The sequence below is a fragment of the Mustela putorius genome, unplaced genomic scaffold (assembly GCF_011764305.1).
Source record: "Mustela putorius furo isolate JIRA1106 unplaced genomic scaffold, ASM1176430v1.1 tig00001709_pilon_pilon_pilon, whole genome shotgun sequence".
Lineage (NCBI taxonomy): Eukaryota > Metazoa > Chordata > Mammalia > Carnivora > Mustelidae > Mustela > Mustela putorius.
In genome coordinates, this window is record NW_025421850.1 from 19,206 (window position 1) to 38,464 (window position 19,259).

The window sequence follows — 19,259 nt, forward strand, 5'->3', positions numbered from 1 at the left end:
AGTTCCGGAGGACGGGAATACAAATGGCGGCCTCCTGGTCTCCGGCCCGGAGGAGCCGAGAGCCCAGGGCCCCACTCCTCAGTGCGCCCTCAGAGAACAGCGCCCAGTCACTCCCGTCTGCCTGACCTCCGGCCGCGCTCCGAGCTCACCGAGCCTGCGACCGGTTCAAGGTAACACGGAGCTGCGAGCTTACTGTCAGCTCTGTCTCTGTAGCCGGCTTTCCCGTTCCAATACCCGCAAGCTCTGCGACACTCAGACACCCCCGATCCTTCTGTGACCCTGCGGGACCTGAGGCCACGCTGACCCTGCGTGGGCTTCGCCCCGGTTTAGCCTCTGGAGCGATGTCCCTCAGCGGAACAGACTTTTAAAAGTCCTGATTTTGTGCGCGGTTGCTCCGCCGCTTGCCGGGAGCCGGCCCCTCCCCCCGGGGTCTATCTTCCCGTCGCTTTGGATTCACTTCTCCGCCGGTCCTACCTTTCAGAAAGTGGTTGATTTTCTGTTTCCAGAATTGCTGTTCTTCTTCTCTTCGATCTGCCGATGGATTTTCAGGTGTTTGCAATCTTTAGATAAGCTATCTAGCTGATCTCCGGCTAGCTGAAGCAGTCTCAGCTTGCTACTTCTCCGCCATCTTGACTCCTCCCCCCCTAGTTTGCTTTTTTATTTTAAAAATTTTCAAGTTTTGGGCGGGCTGTAATATATATAACATATTTATCATTTGAACTATTTGTAGTTGTGGAATTCAGTTGCATTCGTCACATTCATTCTCTATGAATTTGCCTCTTCTAGGTACCTCCTAGAAGTGGAATCAGACAATATATGTTGTTCTATGTGTGCTTTATTTCACTTGGCATAGTATTTAAGGACCATCCATGTTATAGCATATATCAAGAAAAATTTTTTTTTTGAAGATCTATTTATTTGAGAGAGAGTGTGTGTGCATGCATAGAAAGGCCGGGGAGAGCAGAGGAAGAAAGAAACCCAAGCAGATTAATGCGCTGAGCATGGAGTCCTATGCGGGACTTGATTTCATGCCACCTGTGCCAGAACCAAGAGACACTCAACTGACTGAGCCACCCAGGCACCCCACATCCAACTCTTGATTTTGGCTCTGGTCACAGTCTAAGGATCATGGGATTGAGCCATGTGTCTGGAGCCTTGCTCAGTGGGGAGTCTGCTTGAGAATTCTCTTTCCCTCTCTGTTTGCCCCTCCCTCTGCTCACACACATTCTCTTCTCAAATCTTCAAAAAAAATTCCATTCCTTTTTATGGCTGAGTATTTTTTTTTATTGTGTATATATGTCACATTTCATTCATAAATCTAATCATCTTCTGATGGATGGACAATTGGGTTCTTTCTACCTTTTTGCTATTGTGAAAAATGTTGCCGTGGACATTGGTACGTAGATGTCTGTTTGAGTCCCTGCTTTCTGGCTGAGAGTGGAATTGCTTGAGTTATACAGTAATTCTGTGTTGAGCTTTTTGAGGAATTGCCATATTTTAATGTGTTTAAACACATTTAACATGTTTACTTGTTAATGTGTTTTTACACATTAATTTGTTTAATGTGTTTTCAAACTTTATATAAATGACATCATTTGTATATATACTAATTTGTTTTTTACTGATCTTTTAGATTTATCATTGTTAATATGTAGCTGTAATTTGTTGTAGTTTCTGTATAGTATTTTATTGTATACATTTTGTAATTTAATCAGGTATCCCTTAATGGTGGGCTCTTAGGTTGAACTCCCCACCTCTACTTAAAAACAGCTCTGTAGTGAATATTACAGAAATCTTCTTGTGCATATGTGTAAGTCATTAGGGTATATACCCAGTAGTAGAATGGAAGCATACAATATGTTTTTACAACTCTACTAACTGTTGCAAAATTATTCTCACACAGAGAATGTGGGAGTTTCTGTTTTCCTTATTCTTTGAATGCTTAGGTTATCTGATGGGTGTGAAAATGGTATCTAGGGGCGCCTGGGTGGCTCAGTGGGTTAAGCCGCTGCCTTCGGCTCAGGTCATGATCTCAGAGTCCTGGGATCGAGTCCCGCATCGGGCTCTCTGCTCAGCAGAGAGCCTGCTTCCCTCTCTCTCTCTGCCTGCCTCTCCATCTACTTGTGATTTCTCTCTGTCAAATAAATAAATAAAATCTTTAAAAAAAAAAAAAAAAAAAGAAAATGGTATCTAGTGTTTCATCTTGCATTTCCCTGGCACCTAGTGAGGTTTGCCGTCTTTGCCTTTGTTAAGTGACCTGTCAGTTTTGTTATGTGTAAATATCCTTTTCATAACATCTACCAGTTCTTTTTGGGGTCATTTTATCTCTCTAATTAAAATTTAGGATTTTTTTTATATGCTGAGAGTACTAATTCTTTGTCTTATTCTGAAAATCTCCTAATTTGTGTTTTTATGATATCTTTTTAATGTAATACTGTGCAGTCCAGTTTGGCAGTCACTAATATAAATTAGATTTAATTTCAGTTTAATTAAAATTAAATTATGCATTCATTTCTCCATTAGCCACATGTGGCTAGTGGCTACTCTACTGGACATTGCTGATATAGGACATTTCTATCATTAGAAATTTCTGTTGCAGGGAGACTTGGGTGGCTCAGTGGGTTAAGGCCTCTGCCTTCGGCTCAGGTCATAATCTCAGGGTCCTGGGATCGAGCCCGGCATCCAGCTCTCCACTCAGCAGGGAGCCTGCTTCCTCCTCTCTCTCTGCCTGCCTCTCTGTCTACTTGTGATCTCTGTCTGTCAAATAAATAAATAAAATCTTAAAAAAAAAAAAAGAAATTTCTGTTGCCTAGTTCCTCATAGAAAGTTTTAAACTGTAATGGGTTTATCATAATATTTCATTACGGATTGTGGTTTTCATATCTTTTATGAGAAATCTTTCAGCACCATTATGTTTAGGAGGTATTCTCTTAGTTTTCTTTTAAATAATTTGCTTCTCTTAGTAAGTATTAGACTCCATCTAAAATTTAATTTTATGATGTGAGGTCAGGATCTGCCTTTTCTATATAGATTCTTGTTCTAGCATTATTTTTTTTAAAGAATTTATTTATTTGACAGAGATTACAAGCAGGCAGAGAGGCAGGCAGAGAGAGAGGGCGGGGGAAGCAGTGTCCTTGCTGAGCAGAGAGCCCGATGCGGGACTCGATCCCAGGACCCTGAGATCATGACCCGAGTCGAAGGCAGCGGCTTAACCCACTGAGCCACCCTGCATTATTATTTTGATAGTCTGCTCTGCCAGGAGATGTAATGCTACCTCTGTCATTTGCCAGGTTCTTGGTGTGTCCTTTCCTCATGGGCTTTTTCCCCCTGGTATTTCAGTTTTTCTTTTTCCTTTTCTTCATCTTTTTTTCCCATATCCTTTTTCTTAACCCTTTCTTCTTTCATTTTGAATTTGGGGTCAAGTTTTGACAAGTTCTCTTAAAAAACAAACTTGTTGGGAATTTGTTTATATTTGCATGGAATTTACCAAATGATTGGTGAGAATTGGTGTTTTTATACTATTGAGTCTAATAATCATTGTAATTTTATGCCCCTCAGTAATATTGAGTAATTTCCTCCTTAATGGTGCAACACATCTTCTAATAGGATTTTTATTGTCTGTTCAGGTTAAAATTTGCATAAATGAGACTGATGTGTAATTGAGTTGCATTTGTGTTATGCTAGCCCCATTAAGTGAGTTGGGCAGCTTACTTTGTGTCTTCTTTCTGTTTTCTAAAATAACTGATAATTTGGGGTTTCTAGAAAATTCTAAATGTATTTTTCAGCTTGCAAGCAGTACTTTGAAAAGTATCCAGGAGATCATGAACTCCTTTGGGAGGTTGAAGGTGTTGGACACTGGTACCAGCGGATACCAGTCACCAGAGCATTACAGAGAGAAACACTTAAAATTACAGGTAAGAATTACAGGTTTCAAATTGAAACACATGTCAGGGTTAAAGAGCAGAGCCTTTTAATGTTTGTGGCTCTTAGTCTGGAGTTATGGTATATTGTAATGTGACCTCTCTAGTAACAGATCCTCTTTTCTAAACTTTGAATTTTTGTTATGTATTAACATTTGAGTCACTAATAATAAGAGGATTTAGAATTATAATAGCCCAGCAGAGTCTGACATTCTAGGAATTGGTGGGTAAGAAGGAAACACAGATACTAAAGCAGCATAGACTAGGCATCAAGGAATCAGAGAGTAGTCCCTGGTCTTTCCTCAAAGTCACGAAATATAGATAACTAATAATTTTGTAATTGCAAGTTTTCATTATAAGATATTGGTGAAGGAGATATTCCACACTTAGGTTTTCAACACCCTTCTGTTCAGGCTGCTATTCAGGGCTTTTGTGAAAAATCAGTACAAACCATGTTGTAGTTAAAACCAAATACTGATTGGGTTACAATTTTTAAAATTCTTCTATACACAGCAGTTTCTCAAAATGAAGCTAAAAGACCTATGTCTGGAGAATATGGTCTTGCATCTGTTCCAGAATATGAAGCAGGAACTGAAGACAATCAGTCTAGTGAGATGCAGCTAACTGTAGGTACACTGTGTATTTATTGTAGGAAATAATTTTTGTTTCTTTAAACTAGATTCAGCTAATATTTAATTTTGTAAATGTTAGTGTTCATCAAGTTATGTAATTTTAATTTTTTACTGTGTTAGTTTTCTTGGAATCTCCTGTTAATGGCTTACTAAGGACTTAATTTTCCTTGAAAAATAATTTGGAATCACACAAAATAATATAGAAGAAATAGAAGAAAATAAAAATCTCTAATCCCACTACCCCAGATACAGCAACTGTTAACAGTTTTCTATTTGTATTTAATATATATTATAGAACATTGTATATTTTTGTTTTCTGTAATGCTGCTTCTGTTTTTCCTCCACTAACATAATATTATAAGCATTTCCATGGCATTATGGTTTCAAAACACGATTATTAAATAGCAGCATACTATTCTGTGTAAATACCATTGTTTAGTTCTTTAACATATTACTTAAGTTTTTTTGCGTAAGTGGCTCAGCAGTGAACACATTCATATATACATCTTTTTGCCTATGTAATTCTTTCCTTGCACTCATAAATTTCTAGAAGTGAAATTAGTAGTAGGTCAAAAGTTATGAAGTTACTGTGGAAAGTTTGAGTCTCTGTATGCTAGGTCTTTGTAGAATGTAATGCATTTTGAAAGTACTAGGTAAATCTTCCAGGGACAAGTGCTTTGGGGAATTATTTGTGCCTCTTATTTCTTCCTTGATCCGTGTGAGTGTTGACTAAACTTTTTGGAAACGTTTTTAAGGATAATGTAAATCAGGAGGCGCCTGGGTGGCTCAGTGGTTAAGCCGCTGCCTTCGGCTCAGGTCATGATCTCAGGGTCCTGGGATCGAGCCCCGCATCAGGCTCTCTGCTCAGCAGGGAGCCTGCTTCCTCCTCTCTCTCTGCCTGCCTCTTTGCCTACTTGTGATCTCTGTCTGTCAAATAAATAAATAAAATCTTAAAAAAAAAAAAGGATAATGTAAATCATACAATCACATGTAAGGAGTTAGATTTTTTGTTTTTATCTACATTTGGAAATTCAAGCTAAATGATAACCCCAGGTTTGATTATATTGAGGTTCAAATTCCTCAGATACTCTTAAACTTAATTAGTATTGGTCAGACATCATAAAATCAGGGAAGGTAGAAAAAAATCTTTCCCCAAAATATGGTGAGAACAGTGATTTACCAAATAATTTTAAATGGGATGTGTAAATGAGAATATATATTAAACCATATAATTTTAAATGGGTTGTGTACATGAGAATATATATTAAACCATGTCACAAGGGTGGCAGCATAAATTCAGTTTTCTTTCATTTTAGAAATTCATATTCTTCAAATTACTTTAAGATTTTAATTAGTTCAAGGGAAATATTTCTCACATTAAAATATTTTATCTCTCAAAAAAATATTTTCTCTCTTTTATTGCTAACCAAATGGGGAAGTGGTCTTGTTTATTTTAACCACATTGCTTTTAGCTTTGCTGAGGTATAATTGACAAAGATTGTACATATTTAAGGTGTACAACTCGATGTTTTGAGATACACTGTGAAACAGTCACTATATGATTTATTCTTCAGGCGGTGATGGTATTTCTACTTGCTTTTTCCTATTTTGTGACATAAAACATTACATGTACTTATACTCTTTGTACCATTTTAAAATGATTTTTATATGTGTGTTAACCTTATCTAGTTCAACTGTAGGCTTCTTGAAGACAGGATTTTTGTCTTATCTGTCCCAGTTTATCCTTGTTTGTGTCCTGTCAGTAGATCTTCTTAAAGTCTCAGTGCCTGCTGTGTCATAGGGTTTCAGTAAGTGTGTGATGAACGAATGAATAGTAGTTTATATAATGAAGTAGATACTTTGGCAAGTGCTAGATATACAAAGATGTGGTTCTTACAAGCATGGGAGAAGTAGATGGTCCATTATTGGAACCAGATTACATAAACAAACTACAGGATTATAATTGCCTTAATAGGGCAAATAGCAAATGATGAAGGTACATAGCACAGTGAGTAACTCTGCGCAAGGAGTGGAGTAGGTGAAGCAGCAATCAATCTGACTTTCAAGGGACAGGTGTGAGTTTTGTGACAAAGGCTAAGGTTTTCCAAAGGCTAGTGTGTTTAAAGAAAAACCAAAAACCAAACAAGTGTAAATTGGTTTTCAGAGTTGAGAGAGGTTGAGAGTTTATATTCTAGGCAGTAATAAACCATTAAATGTTTTTTGTTTTTGTTTTTTTAAAGCAAAAGAGTAGCGCAGTTTGTGATTTGGAAGCATCTTTGCCATGGGGTTGGAAGGGATTACAGAGCATGCGATTAGAGTGAGGGATACCAGGGATGAGGCTCTTGGAATAATCACATTAAAGATGATAAAGGCCTAAACTAGAGAATCGGTAATACAAAGGAGGGGGCAGTTGTGAGAGAGTCTTCAGAGTCAGAATTGAAGGCTTTGCAGTTCACTTAAGGACGGTTAAGAAGAAGTCATTACTGACTCACAGGTTTTTGGCCAGAATGGCTGACTGAACTGTTATTGCCATTAACCAAGATAGGGAATAATATTGGGAAAATAGTTTAATTTGGAACAGGTTGGTTGGTTGTGAAATTGGATGGAGCATCCATATTTCTTTGGAAATCAGGTAAGAAGTTAGGGAGATTAATTACATACCTGGATTCATCAGCAAATAGATGTTGAAGTAAAGGTAGTAGATAAAATTACACAGGGAAAGCATGTAGACAGAGAAGAGGAGGTAGCTGAGGACAGGACACTAGGAAACTTCAGTGAGTTGCACTGTAACGTATTAGATGGCTTGGTATGGGCTCAACATCAGGATAAACTGAGGCTGTAACATTATCTTTTAATTTCTTCAGGTGAATGGTGAATAGTGAATGCAAAAATGTTTGAAAAATGTTTCATAAGATTTTCTTTGGCACTGACTAAAATAGATTCATAGGGAGAAAAAAATGAACTAAAATGTTTGGTTTTAATCTGTATTTCTATTTTAGATTGACTCTCTAAAAGATGCCTTTGCAAGTACTTCTGAAGGTGAGAAATTGAGCTAATCTACCAGTATTTGAGATGATTAGAATTTAGGGGTGGGAGATGTCCCATAGAGTAAGTGAAGACTTATTCCACTAAGATCTAGAGCTGAGTTCTAATGCCACCACTACCACTGGTCTTGCTATGTGAACAAAGCTACCTTACCTCTTTTTTCCTAATTTTCTTACCTGTAAAATAGAGTTATATCTGCCTTGTTTATGTTCCAGGATTTTTGGGAGACAATATAAGTAAAAATGCAAAAATACATTGCAGAGCTCAGGGCAATATGGAAATGTGAGGAATAGAATAATGCGAAGTTATTTCATAAGTTAGAAAAAAAAACTGCCATTGTATCTTGGCCTGATACAAGTGAGAGAAAGAAATGTGTAATTGTGGGAATATATGTAAGCTGTCCTAGTTCTTACATTTCTGTGTATTGTAACATAATCCTTTCAGGACATACTGAATTAATTGTAGTTTTGTTATTTTTTTCTCAGGTCATGATAAAACACCGGTTTCCACTCGTTCTCGAGGTAGTCATCTGAAGCGACCAAAGATTGGGAAGCGGTTTCAGGATACTGAATTTAGTAGTTCTCAAGGAGAAGATGAAAAGACACCCCAGACTTCACCTACAGCTTCAATAAACAAGTAAAGTATTGGTTATTTTACTGTCATTATTTCATTATTCTTATTTTCATAATTTTTTAAAGGTTTTTATTTGAGAGAGAGAGCACAAGGAGAGGGAGAGGCAGAGGTAGAGGGAGAGGGAGAACCAGGCTCCCCACTGAGCAGGAACACCCCCAACCTCATGCAGTGCTCCATCTTAGGACCCTGGGATCATGACCTGAGCCAAAGTTAGATGCTTAACCAACCGAGCCACCCCTGTGCCCCTTATTTTCATATTATTAGTATTTAGTATTTGAGGTAGAAGTTATTATTGTATTATTTGTGTAGCACATAACCTTGGTGTAAGAGTTTGTATTTGAATTCTTGTACAGGATTGCTGATTGTACTCACTTTGATGTATTACAGGGAGAAGTTGCTAGTGAGAGAGTAAAATAAATCCACAATTTAATCTCTCATGTCTGAAAATCCAAGAGAATATTCTAGTAATTATATTATCCCAACTTTTATAGTAGCTATAGATTTTAGTATTGTTGAGGATTAGTCAATTTTTTAAAAAACCCTAAGTTCTATTTTATAATGGATTCATTTTACTGGGTTACTGGATATAACACAAATTAGTGATAACCGTAAGCCTGTTTGGTCCCCTTCTCTAGGAACTTAATAGCCAGCTGAGACAAGAGAAAACTCAGATCAGAACTTTATCCTCTATCTTCCTTGGAACCTTAAAGAAAGCAAGACTTCATATTTTATAATAAAACTTGACTTTTTTGTCCTAATAGTCCTACCAGTTGTTCCTGAGTTAACCATTCATAACTTTGGCATTTTATCTGTGAAATTATTTTCCTCAAGTAGAAAATTCTGTAGGTATGCTAATTTCATTATGTAAATAATTTAAAATTTGGATAATTGGGTAATTATGTAAATGTTTTAGTGATAAAGGCAAATATAACTATTTAAATCCAATAATTTGTGAAAAGAGGTTAGATAATTAGTTTTCTTCCTGTATAACATTTTGATGTAATATCCTTTTTATTTTATTTATTTATTTAAAAAGATTTTATTTGTTTATTTGACAGACAGAGATCACAAGTAGACAAGAGAGGCAGGCAGAGAGGGGCAGGGGGAAGCAGGCTCCCCACTGAGTGGAGAGCGGGATGAGGGGCTCCATCTCAGGATCCTGGGATCATGACCTGAGCTGAAGGCAGAGGCCTAAACTCACTGAGCCACCCAGGTGCCCTGTAATATCCTTTTTAGAAGGGAATGTAACCGTGCATTTTTATATTGAACATCCCAAATTATTGTGGAATTTTGTTTGTTTTTCATAAGTAGAATAGTAACATAAGACTAAATGGTTGAATGCTTGCTCAGCTGTTATGAAGAACAAAATTTCAAGCTATACCTGTGACATGGGTTAAGAAGCTGCAAGGTATGGGGTGCCTGGGTGGCTCAGTGGGTTAAAGCCTCTGCCTTCGGCTCAGGTCATGATCTCAGGGTCCTGGGATGGAGCGCCGCATCGGGCTCTCTGCTCAACGGGGAGCCTGCTTCCCCACCCTCCTCTGCCTGCCTCTCTGCCTACTTGTGATCTCTCTCTATCAAATCAATAAATAAAATCTTAAGAAAAAAAAAAAGAAACTGCAAGGTAGATTATGATGGTACAGTAACAGAAGTACAAAACGGTGTAGATGCACAGGAGAGATTTGATTAAATGTGAGAGGATAGAGAGATTTGGCATTTGGACCAGGTCTTCAAAAATAAGTTGAAACTCAACAAGCAGAGTTGAGAGAGAAGGTGTTCTAGTCCAGGGTTCCACAAATTATGGTCTGTAGCTCAAATTTGACCTACTGACTGTTGTAAATAAAACTTTGTTGTAACAGTTCCATGTTCATTAACTTACATGTTTGTATGGTTGCTTTTGTATTACAATGGCAGAGTTGAATAGTTGTTCGGCGACCGAATCGCCCATAAAACTTAATGGAAAAGTTGGTTGACCCCTGCTGTATACCAGGGTTGTCCAGAGAACTTACTATGATGATGAAAAAATGTGCTTTATCTGCCCTGTCCAAAATGGCAGCCCTACTTTAGTATGCCCATTGAGCACTTCAAGTATGGCCAGTGCATGGAACTTAGAAACTGAATTTTAAATTTCATTTAATTTTGATTAATGTAAATCATGACATGTGTTGTGGCTACCATATTGTACCATGCAGATATAGCATGAGCAAAGACAAAAAGCTAAGAGTAATATTAATAAGGATAACTGATGTATGATGTAAATGTTACCATCTAGTAGGAAATAAAAATATGAGAATCTAGGTCCCAGGCCAGCTGGGTGTTGTAGCAGCATGAGCGAAGTGACTCAATGAAGTATTTAGTAATAGGATGAGCAAGAAGACCACCTTTGCCTGGTGGATGAGGCCCGGTAAGATAATTCATGCAGGGGAAGCAAGTAGCCATACTTTGAGCAGCCCTGTGAGGAGGGACCATGTGGCAATAGTCCCCAAGGAACTGGGCCCTCAGTCTGTTGGCCTGCATGATGAACTGAATGCTACCAGCATCCACATGAGTGTGAGCTCAGGGTGGTTGCGGGGAGTACTGCCAGTCAGATTTTCAGATGAGACTGCATCCCCAGTTGCTGGGTTGATTGTGACTCCATGAGACTGTGAGACAGAGGTACTCAGCTAAGCCACACCTGGATTCCTAACCCCCAGAAACAAGATAATAAATGTTCGATGATTTCAGAGGCTAATGTATAGATACATATGAGGGTTGGGTCATGTTAGCCTTTGTAAGGAAATACACTTTATTCTCTAAGCTGTAGAGAACCATCAGAGTTTTCTGACCTGGACTGTCACAGGTATGGATGGGTTATAATATAATAGCTCTTATAGCTTCACTAAAGATTGTATGTACAGCAAGTTCGGAGATGAGTTGGGACAAAATTGTGGTGGTCCAGGGAGGGCCTAAAGGAGGATCATGAAAACGAAAACAGAAAAGTAGGGATATGTTTGAAAGGCATTTTGGAAGTAGAACAAAACCATATCATTTATTGTCCAAAACTGGTATCTTTGAGACTGAAAGGGGTGTTATTAGTGATTATGCCGATGCTGGGACAAAAGCTGTGAACTGCACTATCTCAGGTAAATTGGGAATGTGTTTTCATTCTAGTAGAAGGAGAATCAGTGAGATACAGTTAGAGTAAAAGAAGAATCTAGCTTACATGATTGTGGAGATTGTGGTGTTACTGTTCAAACTAGAGAACAAGGTAGCAAAGAGGACAAGTTTATAAGAAGAGGAGATTGGTTTTGGACATTTAATATGGGAAGTTGTTCATTGAACGACACTTGGTTGATTGTTTTAAAGTGTTACTGTATTAACAGACTCCTGAAATTTTATATTCATCCTTAATAAAACAAGTAAGAGTGGTTTTCTTTCCTAGATTGGAATCTACTGCACGCACATCAGAGAGCTCAGAAGAATTCCTGGAAGAAGAAGCTGAACAAAGTGTGATTGAATTTGAGGATGAAAACAGTGATAAGGATGCTCGGCCTGCACCAGAAACCCAACCACGCCTGGAAAAGCAAGATGGTGAAAAGGTATGAGATCCTGCTTATTACTAAATAAAGTAAAGTAAATTTAGTAAACTAAATTTAAACTTTCTTAATCATATATTGTTAGGAAAATGTGATCTATTTTAGAGTCCTAGTAGAAATTGTGCTTGATGCTTAAAAGCATAGCTCTGTCCTAAGCAAGGTCAGGTACTGGAGTTGGGGAGAGGATAAAGTTAAAAGTATTGTTGCGTGTTTCACTGAAGATTTTTTTTAAAGATTTTATTTATTTATTTGACAGAGAGATCACAAGTAGGCAGAGAGGCAGGCAGAGAAAGAGGGGGAGGCAGGCTGAGCAGGGAGCCTGACGAGGGGCTGGATCCCAGGACCTCGAGACCATGACCCGAGCTGAAGGCAGAGGCTTTAACCCAGTGAGCCACCCAGGCACCCCTCAATCTGAATTTTTAAGTGTGACTTACAGCAAAGGTAAAATTGAACATTTTAGGTAGTAAGATCCCTCTGTATATTTAAAATACAAATTAATTTGAGAGATTAAACATACTTAAGAAGTGACAGAAATTATATATGATCATAAGATACACTTTGTAGAACCAGTTAGAAGTAAGGTCGTTAAGGCCACAGTTGCACCTGTATCTTGGTTAGAAGGTTAAAACAAACATACATTAAATATATATATATATATATATATATATATATATATATGTGACTCTAATTGATAATTTGACTACAATTGATAACTGAATTCATTTTTTTTTAAACAGTGGAAAACAAATGGAAAAATCCTTTGTGACCGAGTAAATTCTTTTTTTGGCCTGATTTTTGCAGCTCTTCTAGTATTTGCCCTTAACTTTTTTTTTTTTTCCTCTTCTCTGTTCATTCCTCTTCTTCTCCTCTTTATCTTTAGTATCTTCCATCTTGGGCTCTGTAGAGATTTCTTATTTCTTCTTTCCTAGGTGCTTAAGATTCTTTAAAAGTCTTTTATCTGTTTGCCAAGTCCAGCCAGCATCCAAAGAAGTATCACTATGTTACCAATTTTATTTCCTTAGCATATTCCAGTTTAGCTCTCGCTTTCTCTGTTTCATGAAACTGTATTTTTTTTTAAAGATTTTATTTATTTATTTTTTTGAGAGAGATCACAAGTAGGCAGAGAGTTAGGCAGAGAGAGAGAGGGAGGGGAGCAAGCTGCTTGCTGAGCAGAGAGCCCGATGCGGGACTCCATCCTAGGATCCTGGGATCATGACCTGAGCTGAAGGCAGAGGCTTAACCCACTGAGCCCCCCAGGTGCCCCCATGAAACTGTGTTTTTAAGTGACATTTTTTTCTTGTGAAAAATTTGAACAGTAAAGCACATGTTTAAAAATGTGCATCCAGACATTTATGGGAATATATTGTTATTTTTCTTGTAAAAACTTAAGATTATGCTGTATATACTTCATGTAATGGGTTTCATTTGTCTAGCTGTATGTTGAGCACATACTCTTGTAGGACACCAGTGACACTTGCATTCACTTCCATCGGTTTTCCTCACCTAGATTGACTACTGTGTCTTCCTTAATATTCTCTAGGCCCCCATAAGGTAAGTTTTATAACACCACTCACTGTACTTTGGTTTCTTGGTTTTCCTACCTGAAGTTTTGTTTTGGTTTTGTTTATTATTTGACTGTTACGCTTTTTTCCCTTTATTCGTGGACATTCTAGAAGTCTAGAAGTCTAGAACTCAGTTTGGCTTTCTGCTCTTGGTTCATGTTCTCTACATGAAAATGCATCCAATCTAATGGTTGAACTCTCATTTCTGTGGGATGACCAGCAACTCTAGACTTTGAATATTAATTGAGACTGTAATGCTATGATATTACTTATCTTTTGAATATTCTATGTAGACAGATGTCTTTGATCATCTTAAATTCAACATAATCTCTGTTCTTACCACTCCTATATTGGACCTTCTGTGTGTGTGTGTGTGTGTGTGTGTTTAATCTTTCCTTCTATTCCCAAACCTAAAACTTGAAAGACAGGTTTTTCTCTTCTGTTGCTTCTCACTTTCAGTATTCGGGGTTTTTTAAGCTTTTGCTGTGTTTTTCTCATTTTCTTCAGCATTTTTTACTACCCTGATCCTTTTATGAGCTTTATTATAATTACCTTCTGTATGTAGTCTATTTTTTTTATACTGTCTGGCCAGATAAATTTTTCTAATCCCTGTTTTCAGCATCCCTATGACTTTAGAGATCTTATATAAACCAGACAAACCTATTTCTGAGCCCTTGAGTGCATCATTTTCTAATTTTAATCATTTTCTAATTTTTACAATAGTAATAAAATGCCCTCTATTAGAATGTCACTAAGATTCATTAGAACTATTAAACATTAAATATAATTATTTTATATTGATAAACATTGGCAGAAGAGTTTCAGAATTGGGAGGTTTGTTTTACTTCCTCACTGATACTTACATATTCAATGTGATACAAAGAGTAGGATTGTTCAAAAAAATGACCCAAAATTGACTGGACAATGAGGAAACTGAGGCAGAGTTTTTTCTTCTTCCAGCAAGAAGCTATATCCAAACTCAGCTTCCCACAAGACTGGTAGTGCTTCCTCCCTCTGGCAGCATAACCTGTTAACTTCCCACAGGCCCCAGAGATTCCAAGTGCTCATCAACTGGTGTGTTCTGTAAAGAGCTGGCATCAAATCTAGAGTCTCTGGTGCCTTCTTACTGAAAAGATTTCATTCCTGATGGTCCTATAAAGAACAACAAGAAGGGGACAGGGTGTCTCTTCACTGCATCTCAGACCTATCCTGTGTCTACAGAGCATCACGGTCTGCTGTCTCCATAAGAACAGAGGGAGTTTGGGTTACTTGTGCCTTCTCTTTTACTGACCCTGCCTGAAAAATTTAATCTTTTCTCAGTAAGACTGTTCCTTAACTCATGCCCTGCAATGTGGTAGACTTTACCTTGAGTCCTGGTGGAGACCGAGAATGGACTCACTTTACATGACAAATAAATTAGCCTGTAATTGTGTCCTGACTTACTTTTCCCCCCAATGATGTAGGAATCTGAATTAGAGCCTATGAATGGTGAGATAATGGATGATACTCTTAAAACCTCACTTATAACTGAAGAGGAAGACTCCACTAGTGAAGTTTTAGATGAAGAAATAAAATTGCAGTCTCTTAACTCCAGTGAAGACTCTACTGCTCTTGTTCCACTGGTGGTAGAATCTTCAAAACCCCCTGATACTGTTGCACAGGATAAGGTAAGAAGGGAAATAATTTAATTTTTTATAGTCAAACTGTTCCATTGTTGGTGACATGGAAGGGGCATAATAATATATATATTTTTCCTCTCCCTTAATATATATAGTCTTTCAGGAAAATAAATTCTATATTAATTTTTTTATGCTAGATTAGGTATTTTAAGAAAATACAATCAGTAATATTCCACAAATTCACATCTTTGTAACCTTAAAATACGTACCTGACTTCTGGTAACAAAACAAATTTTATTTTGTAGATTTAGAGAAATGCTTAGGCAAATAGATAAAACATTATTTACCAAATACTAGAATACCTATTGCTTACATAGTCCATGACGAATAGTCATTTTAATTTGTTTTAAACGGAGACAGATTAGATTAGTGGGAAAAACCCAATAGAATATTTTTAAAGGAACTTCATTTTTACTTTCAGATATTCCAATTTAAGGGAAAAAACTATTGCATAGCATTATTTTATTAGTGTCTCAAATAAATAAATGAATAAAAATCTCCATTGCCCTTCCCTGTCATCTAATGAAACTGTAGTCAAACTTCGTGTGGTGGCACAGTGTCAAGCCCCAGAGGACTCTTGGTTCTGGCTCCAGTAATACAAGAAACTAAAAAGTTTTAGTTGATTCATGGTTTAAAGAACTTTGATAAGTTTAAAATGTTCTAATACATTTTGAGGTAAAAGAAATACTTTTATTATATCTTTAAAGCAAGAACCAGGCTATCCTGTGACAGTTTTGAAATAATAGACTTGTATTCAGAATATGTACACCTGATGAATGAAAGTAATGAGTCTTGAATTCTTGAAAATGCAGTTATCATTGCATATTAGTGTGTAATTTATATAAGAGCTACACTGCAAAATTTTGCTCGCTGAGTCTTTTATTTTTAGATCTCGCATATAACTGACACAGAAATGTTGCTGGACGAAGGCCCATCTGATGAAAAGGGACACACTGAAGAGAAACTGCCCCTAGTTTCAAGAAAGAAAGCACATTTTTTGGGAGTTCAGACAATGTGGCTACCATCCCAAATGAAGAACGATCTGACAGTGGTTTTCCAAACTCTGTGATAGCTGAATTTTCTGAGGAATCAATCTCTGAAAATTTATCACCCAACACTACTTCTTCATTGGAAGACCAGGGTGACGAAGGGGTGCCTGAGCCCCAGGAAACGTCTACAGCTCTTACTCAGAGCTCTTTGATAGAGGTTGAACTTGAAGATGTGCCATTTTCACAGAGTGCAGGACAGAAAAACCAGTCAGAGGAGCAGTCCGAAGCGTCTTCTGAGCAGCTGGATCAGTTTGCACAGTCAGCAGAAAAAACTGTGGATAGCAGCTCAGAGGAAATAGAAGTGGAAGTGCCTGTGGTAGACAGGCGGAATTTAAGAAGAAAGGCCAAAGGGCATAAAGGACCTGCGAAGAAGAAAGCCAAGCTGACATGAATGAAGAAGATATGCAGATTATCATCTTCCCTCTTCTTTGTAACGTAATTGTTGTTTTTAAAATATGGTAATTAATAAATGGCATGGGGCACAGGGCAAAAATTCCAAAATTTCACTTTGAACTTATTTATGATGCCGGTTTTCCGTCCCCCTTAGGACCTAGGATTCACCCTTCTTTTTGATTTTTCAGGCTATTTTGTGTAAATACAATTTTTTAATTTTTATTAACCATGTTTCAACTTTGAGAAACCAGATCATACTATATTTTCTTTAGCAATTGGGGATGTCTGACCATTAATATTTCAGAAAATCTAAATTACAGTGAAAGTAGTAGGCTTTACATTACTTGTAAGGATCACAGAAATCTTTTATACTATGGATTTTAATAGTAAACTTGGTGAGCGTTCTAGTAGTTTTATCTTAATAATCAAAACTAATCATTTTTTAAAAATGTAGGCATGTCTAAACAAAAATGTCAGTAAATGAAAATATACTTCAACTAAATGAGAGCACAAATAGAAATTTATGGTGAAAGGTTTGTGAAGGTGGTATTTTGGCCTCTTAATTCTTAGTTGCGTAGGTGCAGTTTCTTCCTTTGACTTCAGTGTCTGAGGAAAGGTATTAAATGTTTCCACCTCAGTCTTTATGACATCCAATATATACAGTACTGCTAGGGATTTAACTCTGGCATGTAGACACTAATATAATTATATAAAATATTCGAAGCTGGGGACTATTAACTTTTGTCCTCATTCAATTAGCATATATACTTCAGAAATGTGAGGGCCCTTCTGAGGCTTCTCCTTAACCCTACCACTGCCTTTATTCTAGAATCGTACATTCTCCTCAGCTTTATCCACTTCCCTAACTCAGAGTGATTCCTGCCAAAAGATCTGCCTGCCTGTCTGCCAGCTTATGCCCTTGGCATCCGTATCTGGGTAAGTTTGGACTGTGCCCCACAATTTTAGATCTAGATGGCAGGAATGGATCTGCCTAAGGAGCTATAGCTAAAAGAGCTTAGATCGAACTGGAGGCTTTGGTTGTTGCTCTGGTCTTGCTCACTCTTAATTTGTTTGAGTACAGGTTACAAACTAGCCTAAGTGTATACATTGTGGTACTACAGCAAAGCCTTTGCGTAGGAGAACTTAAAAAACAAATCCTCTTGCTAATTTTTATATAGTAATTTATTTAAAAATGAACAAAATGGTTATTCTTAGAATCCAAAGAGAATCTTAAAACAGTCTTACTCTTTGGAAGTACTGTGTGTACTCAGATTTGCAGTTAATTTGGAAAATGCTTTGAAACCATTTAGGTTGTTTTTGAAACAGCTTGGTCCTTGTGAAAAAACCATAACCATGTTATGACGTTATTTGAGGTGCTAAGGATTGATGTCCAAGGTTTATCCAGTTTACAGTCAGGTGATATCATTAAATTTTATTTTGGAATGTTGACATTTTAGGTCTAATAAGCTAGGTTAAAATGTTTAGGGAGGCAAAATAGCAAACCCTCCTGTTCATGTAAAATTTTGAGTTATCCTCTACATTTTCCTTAATTATTGGTCAGAGCAAGCCAAATGATTGCACTCCAAATGAAAATTAAAGCACTTTGGCCATTTGTTTTCTCAACAAATGCTGACTAATTGAAAAAATAAGTATGACTGGTACTAGTACATCTATCACATTTATGCTGTTTTATAGATTTTGTGAGAAACTTTACTACCACAATTAGGGATATAAAGATTCGAGATTTAGTAAATTCTTAACCTTTCCATTTTTAATTTCGTAAAATAGATTTAAAAACCTAACACTTAGATATTTTACTTTTTTACTTCGATTGCTCATTGTTCTTTTGAGAATAGTTTCTTTAAAAGGGGGTAGTTTAAGATTGAGCTCACTGACAACTCGTGATATGTGAATATAGTTGCTGAGTTCACAAAAACATGTTTAGTTATTGATATATAATGGGACTAACAGTCTAAACTCATACTTGTTAAACTTGTTTGGTTTATTCTTAAACAGCAAGAGCATTTTAAGCAGTTTCAAAACTTTTTGCTTAGCATACAAGAAGACTTTTATTATGTATTATCTCTGACTGATAATGTTTTCAGGGGGTTTACGGATGGTAGAGAAAGCTAGATAACATAGAAAAACCTAACTTTCGTGTTCAGTAACACATTCACGGTTCAGTAAATGAGTTCTGTACTCAATGAGTATAGAATTTATAACAAAATTTATCCTCAATAAGGAATCTAAATAAAACTAATCAGATATTTAGTTTTTTTGCAAGGCATTAAAAACTTGAGAATTATAGAGGACTGAAATCTGATTACAGCCAGCTAATCTAGTTGTTGTCTAGTCACATTCTAGTCCTTTGTGAACTGCTTTTTTCTGTTTAGAAGTTTTATTTCTGGAAAAGGATTTCTCTTCAGTTTGTGTAAATACGTGTATATTTCCTTGTGTAATATAAAACATAGATATCAGAATTTTAGTTCTACTTTCAAGCTTAAATTATCCAATTGCTAGACATCACAGAAATATATTTAAGAATTTATTATAAAGCTCCTCTACAACTTTTAAAAGTGAGAGGATCTATTATGATTTTTTATAAAATCAAATAGCATGACAGAATGTCTTCTACTTAAAATGTCTATATTCATGGTGTTTCCATTCACTGCAGAGAATAAATACGGCAAGGATAACACTTAATAGTGATTAATGGTTCACTTTTAGCTGATGAGAACACTACCTAAAATTGTTTCAGTGACTTTAGAAAATAT

The 19,259-nt window shown here is 36.8% G+C and overlaps 1 protein-coding gene across 1 annotated transcript in view; it reads left to right on the forward strand.

Annotated features, from left to right (window-relative positions):
- The window catches only part of LOC123386997 (soluble lamin-associated protein of 75 kDa-like), a 31,004-nt gene extending 13,669 nt beyond the window's left edge, over positions 1 to 17,335 (forward strand). Inside the window, 8 exon segments of the mRNA XM_045087956.1 lie at positions 3,786 to 3,914; positions 4,434 to 4,546; positions 7,552 to 7,591; positions 8,083 to 8,233; positions 11,649 to 11,805; positions 14,828 to 15,031; positions 15,933 to 16,037; positions 16,040 to 17,335. Coding sequence (XP_044943891.1) covers positions 3,786 to 3,914; positions 4,434 to 4,546; positions 7,552 to 7,591; positions 8,083 to 8,233; positions 11,649 to 11,805; positions 14,828 to 15,031; positions 15,933 to 16,037; positions 16,040 to 16,483 — 1,343 coding nt within the window. The 3' untranslated portion in view covers positions 16,484 to 17,335.
- Positions 17,336 to 19,259: the final 1,924 nt, after the last annotated feature.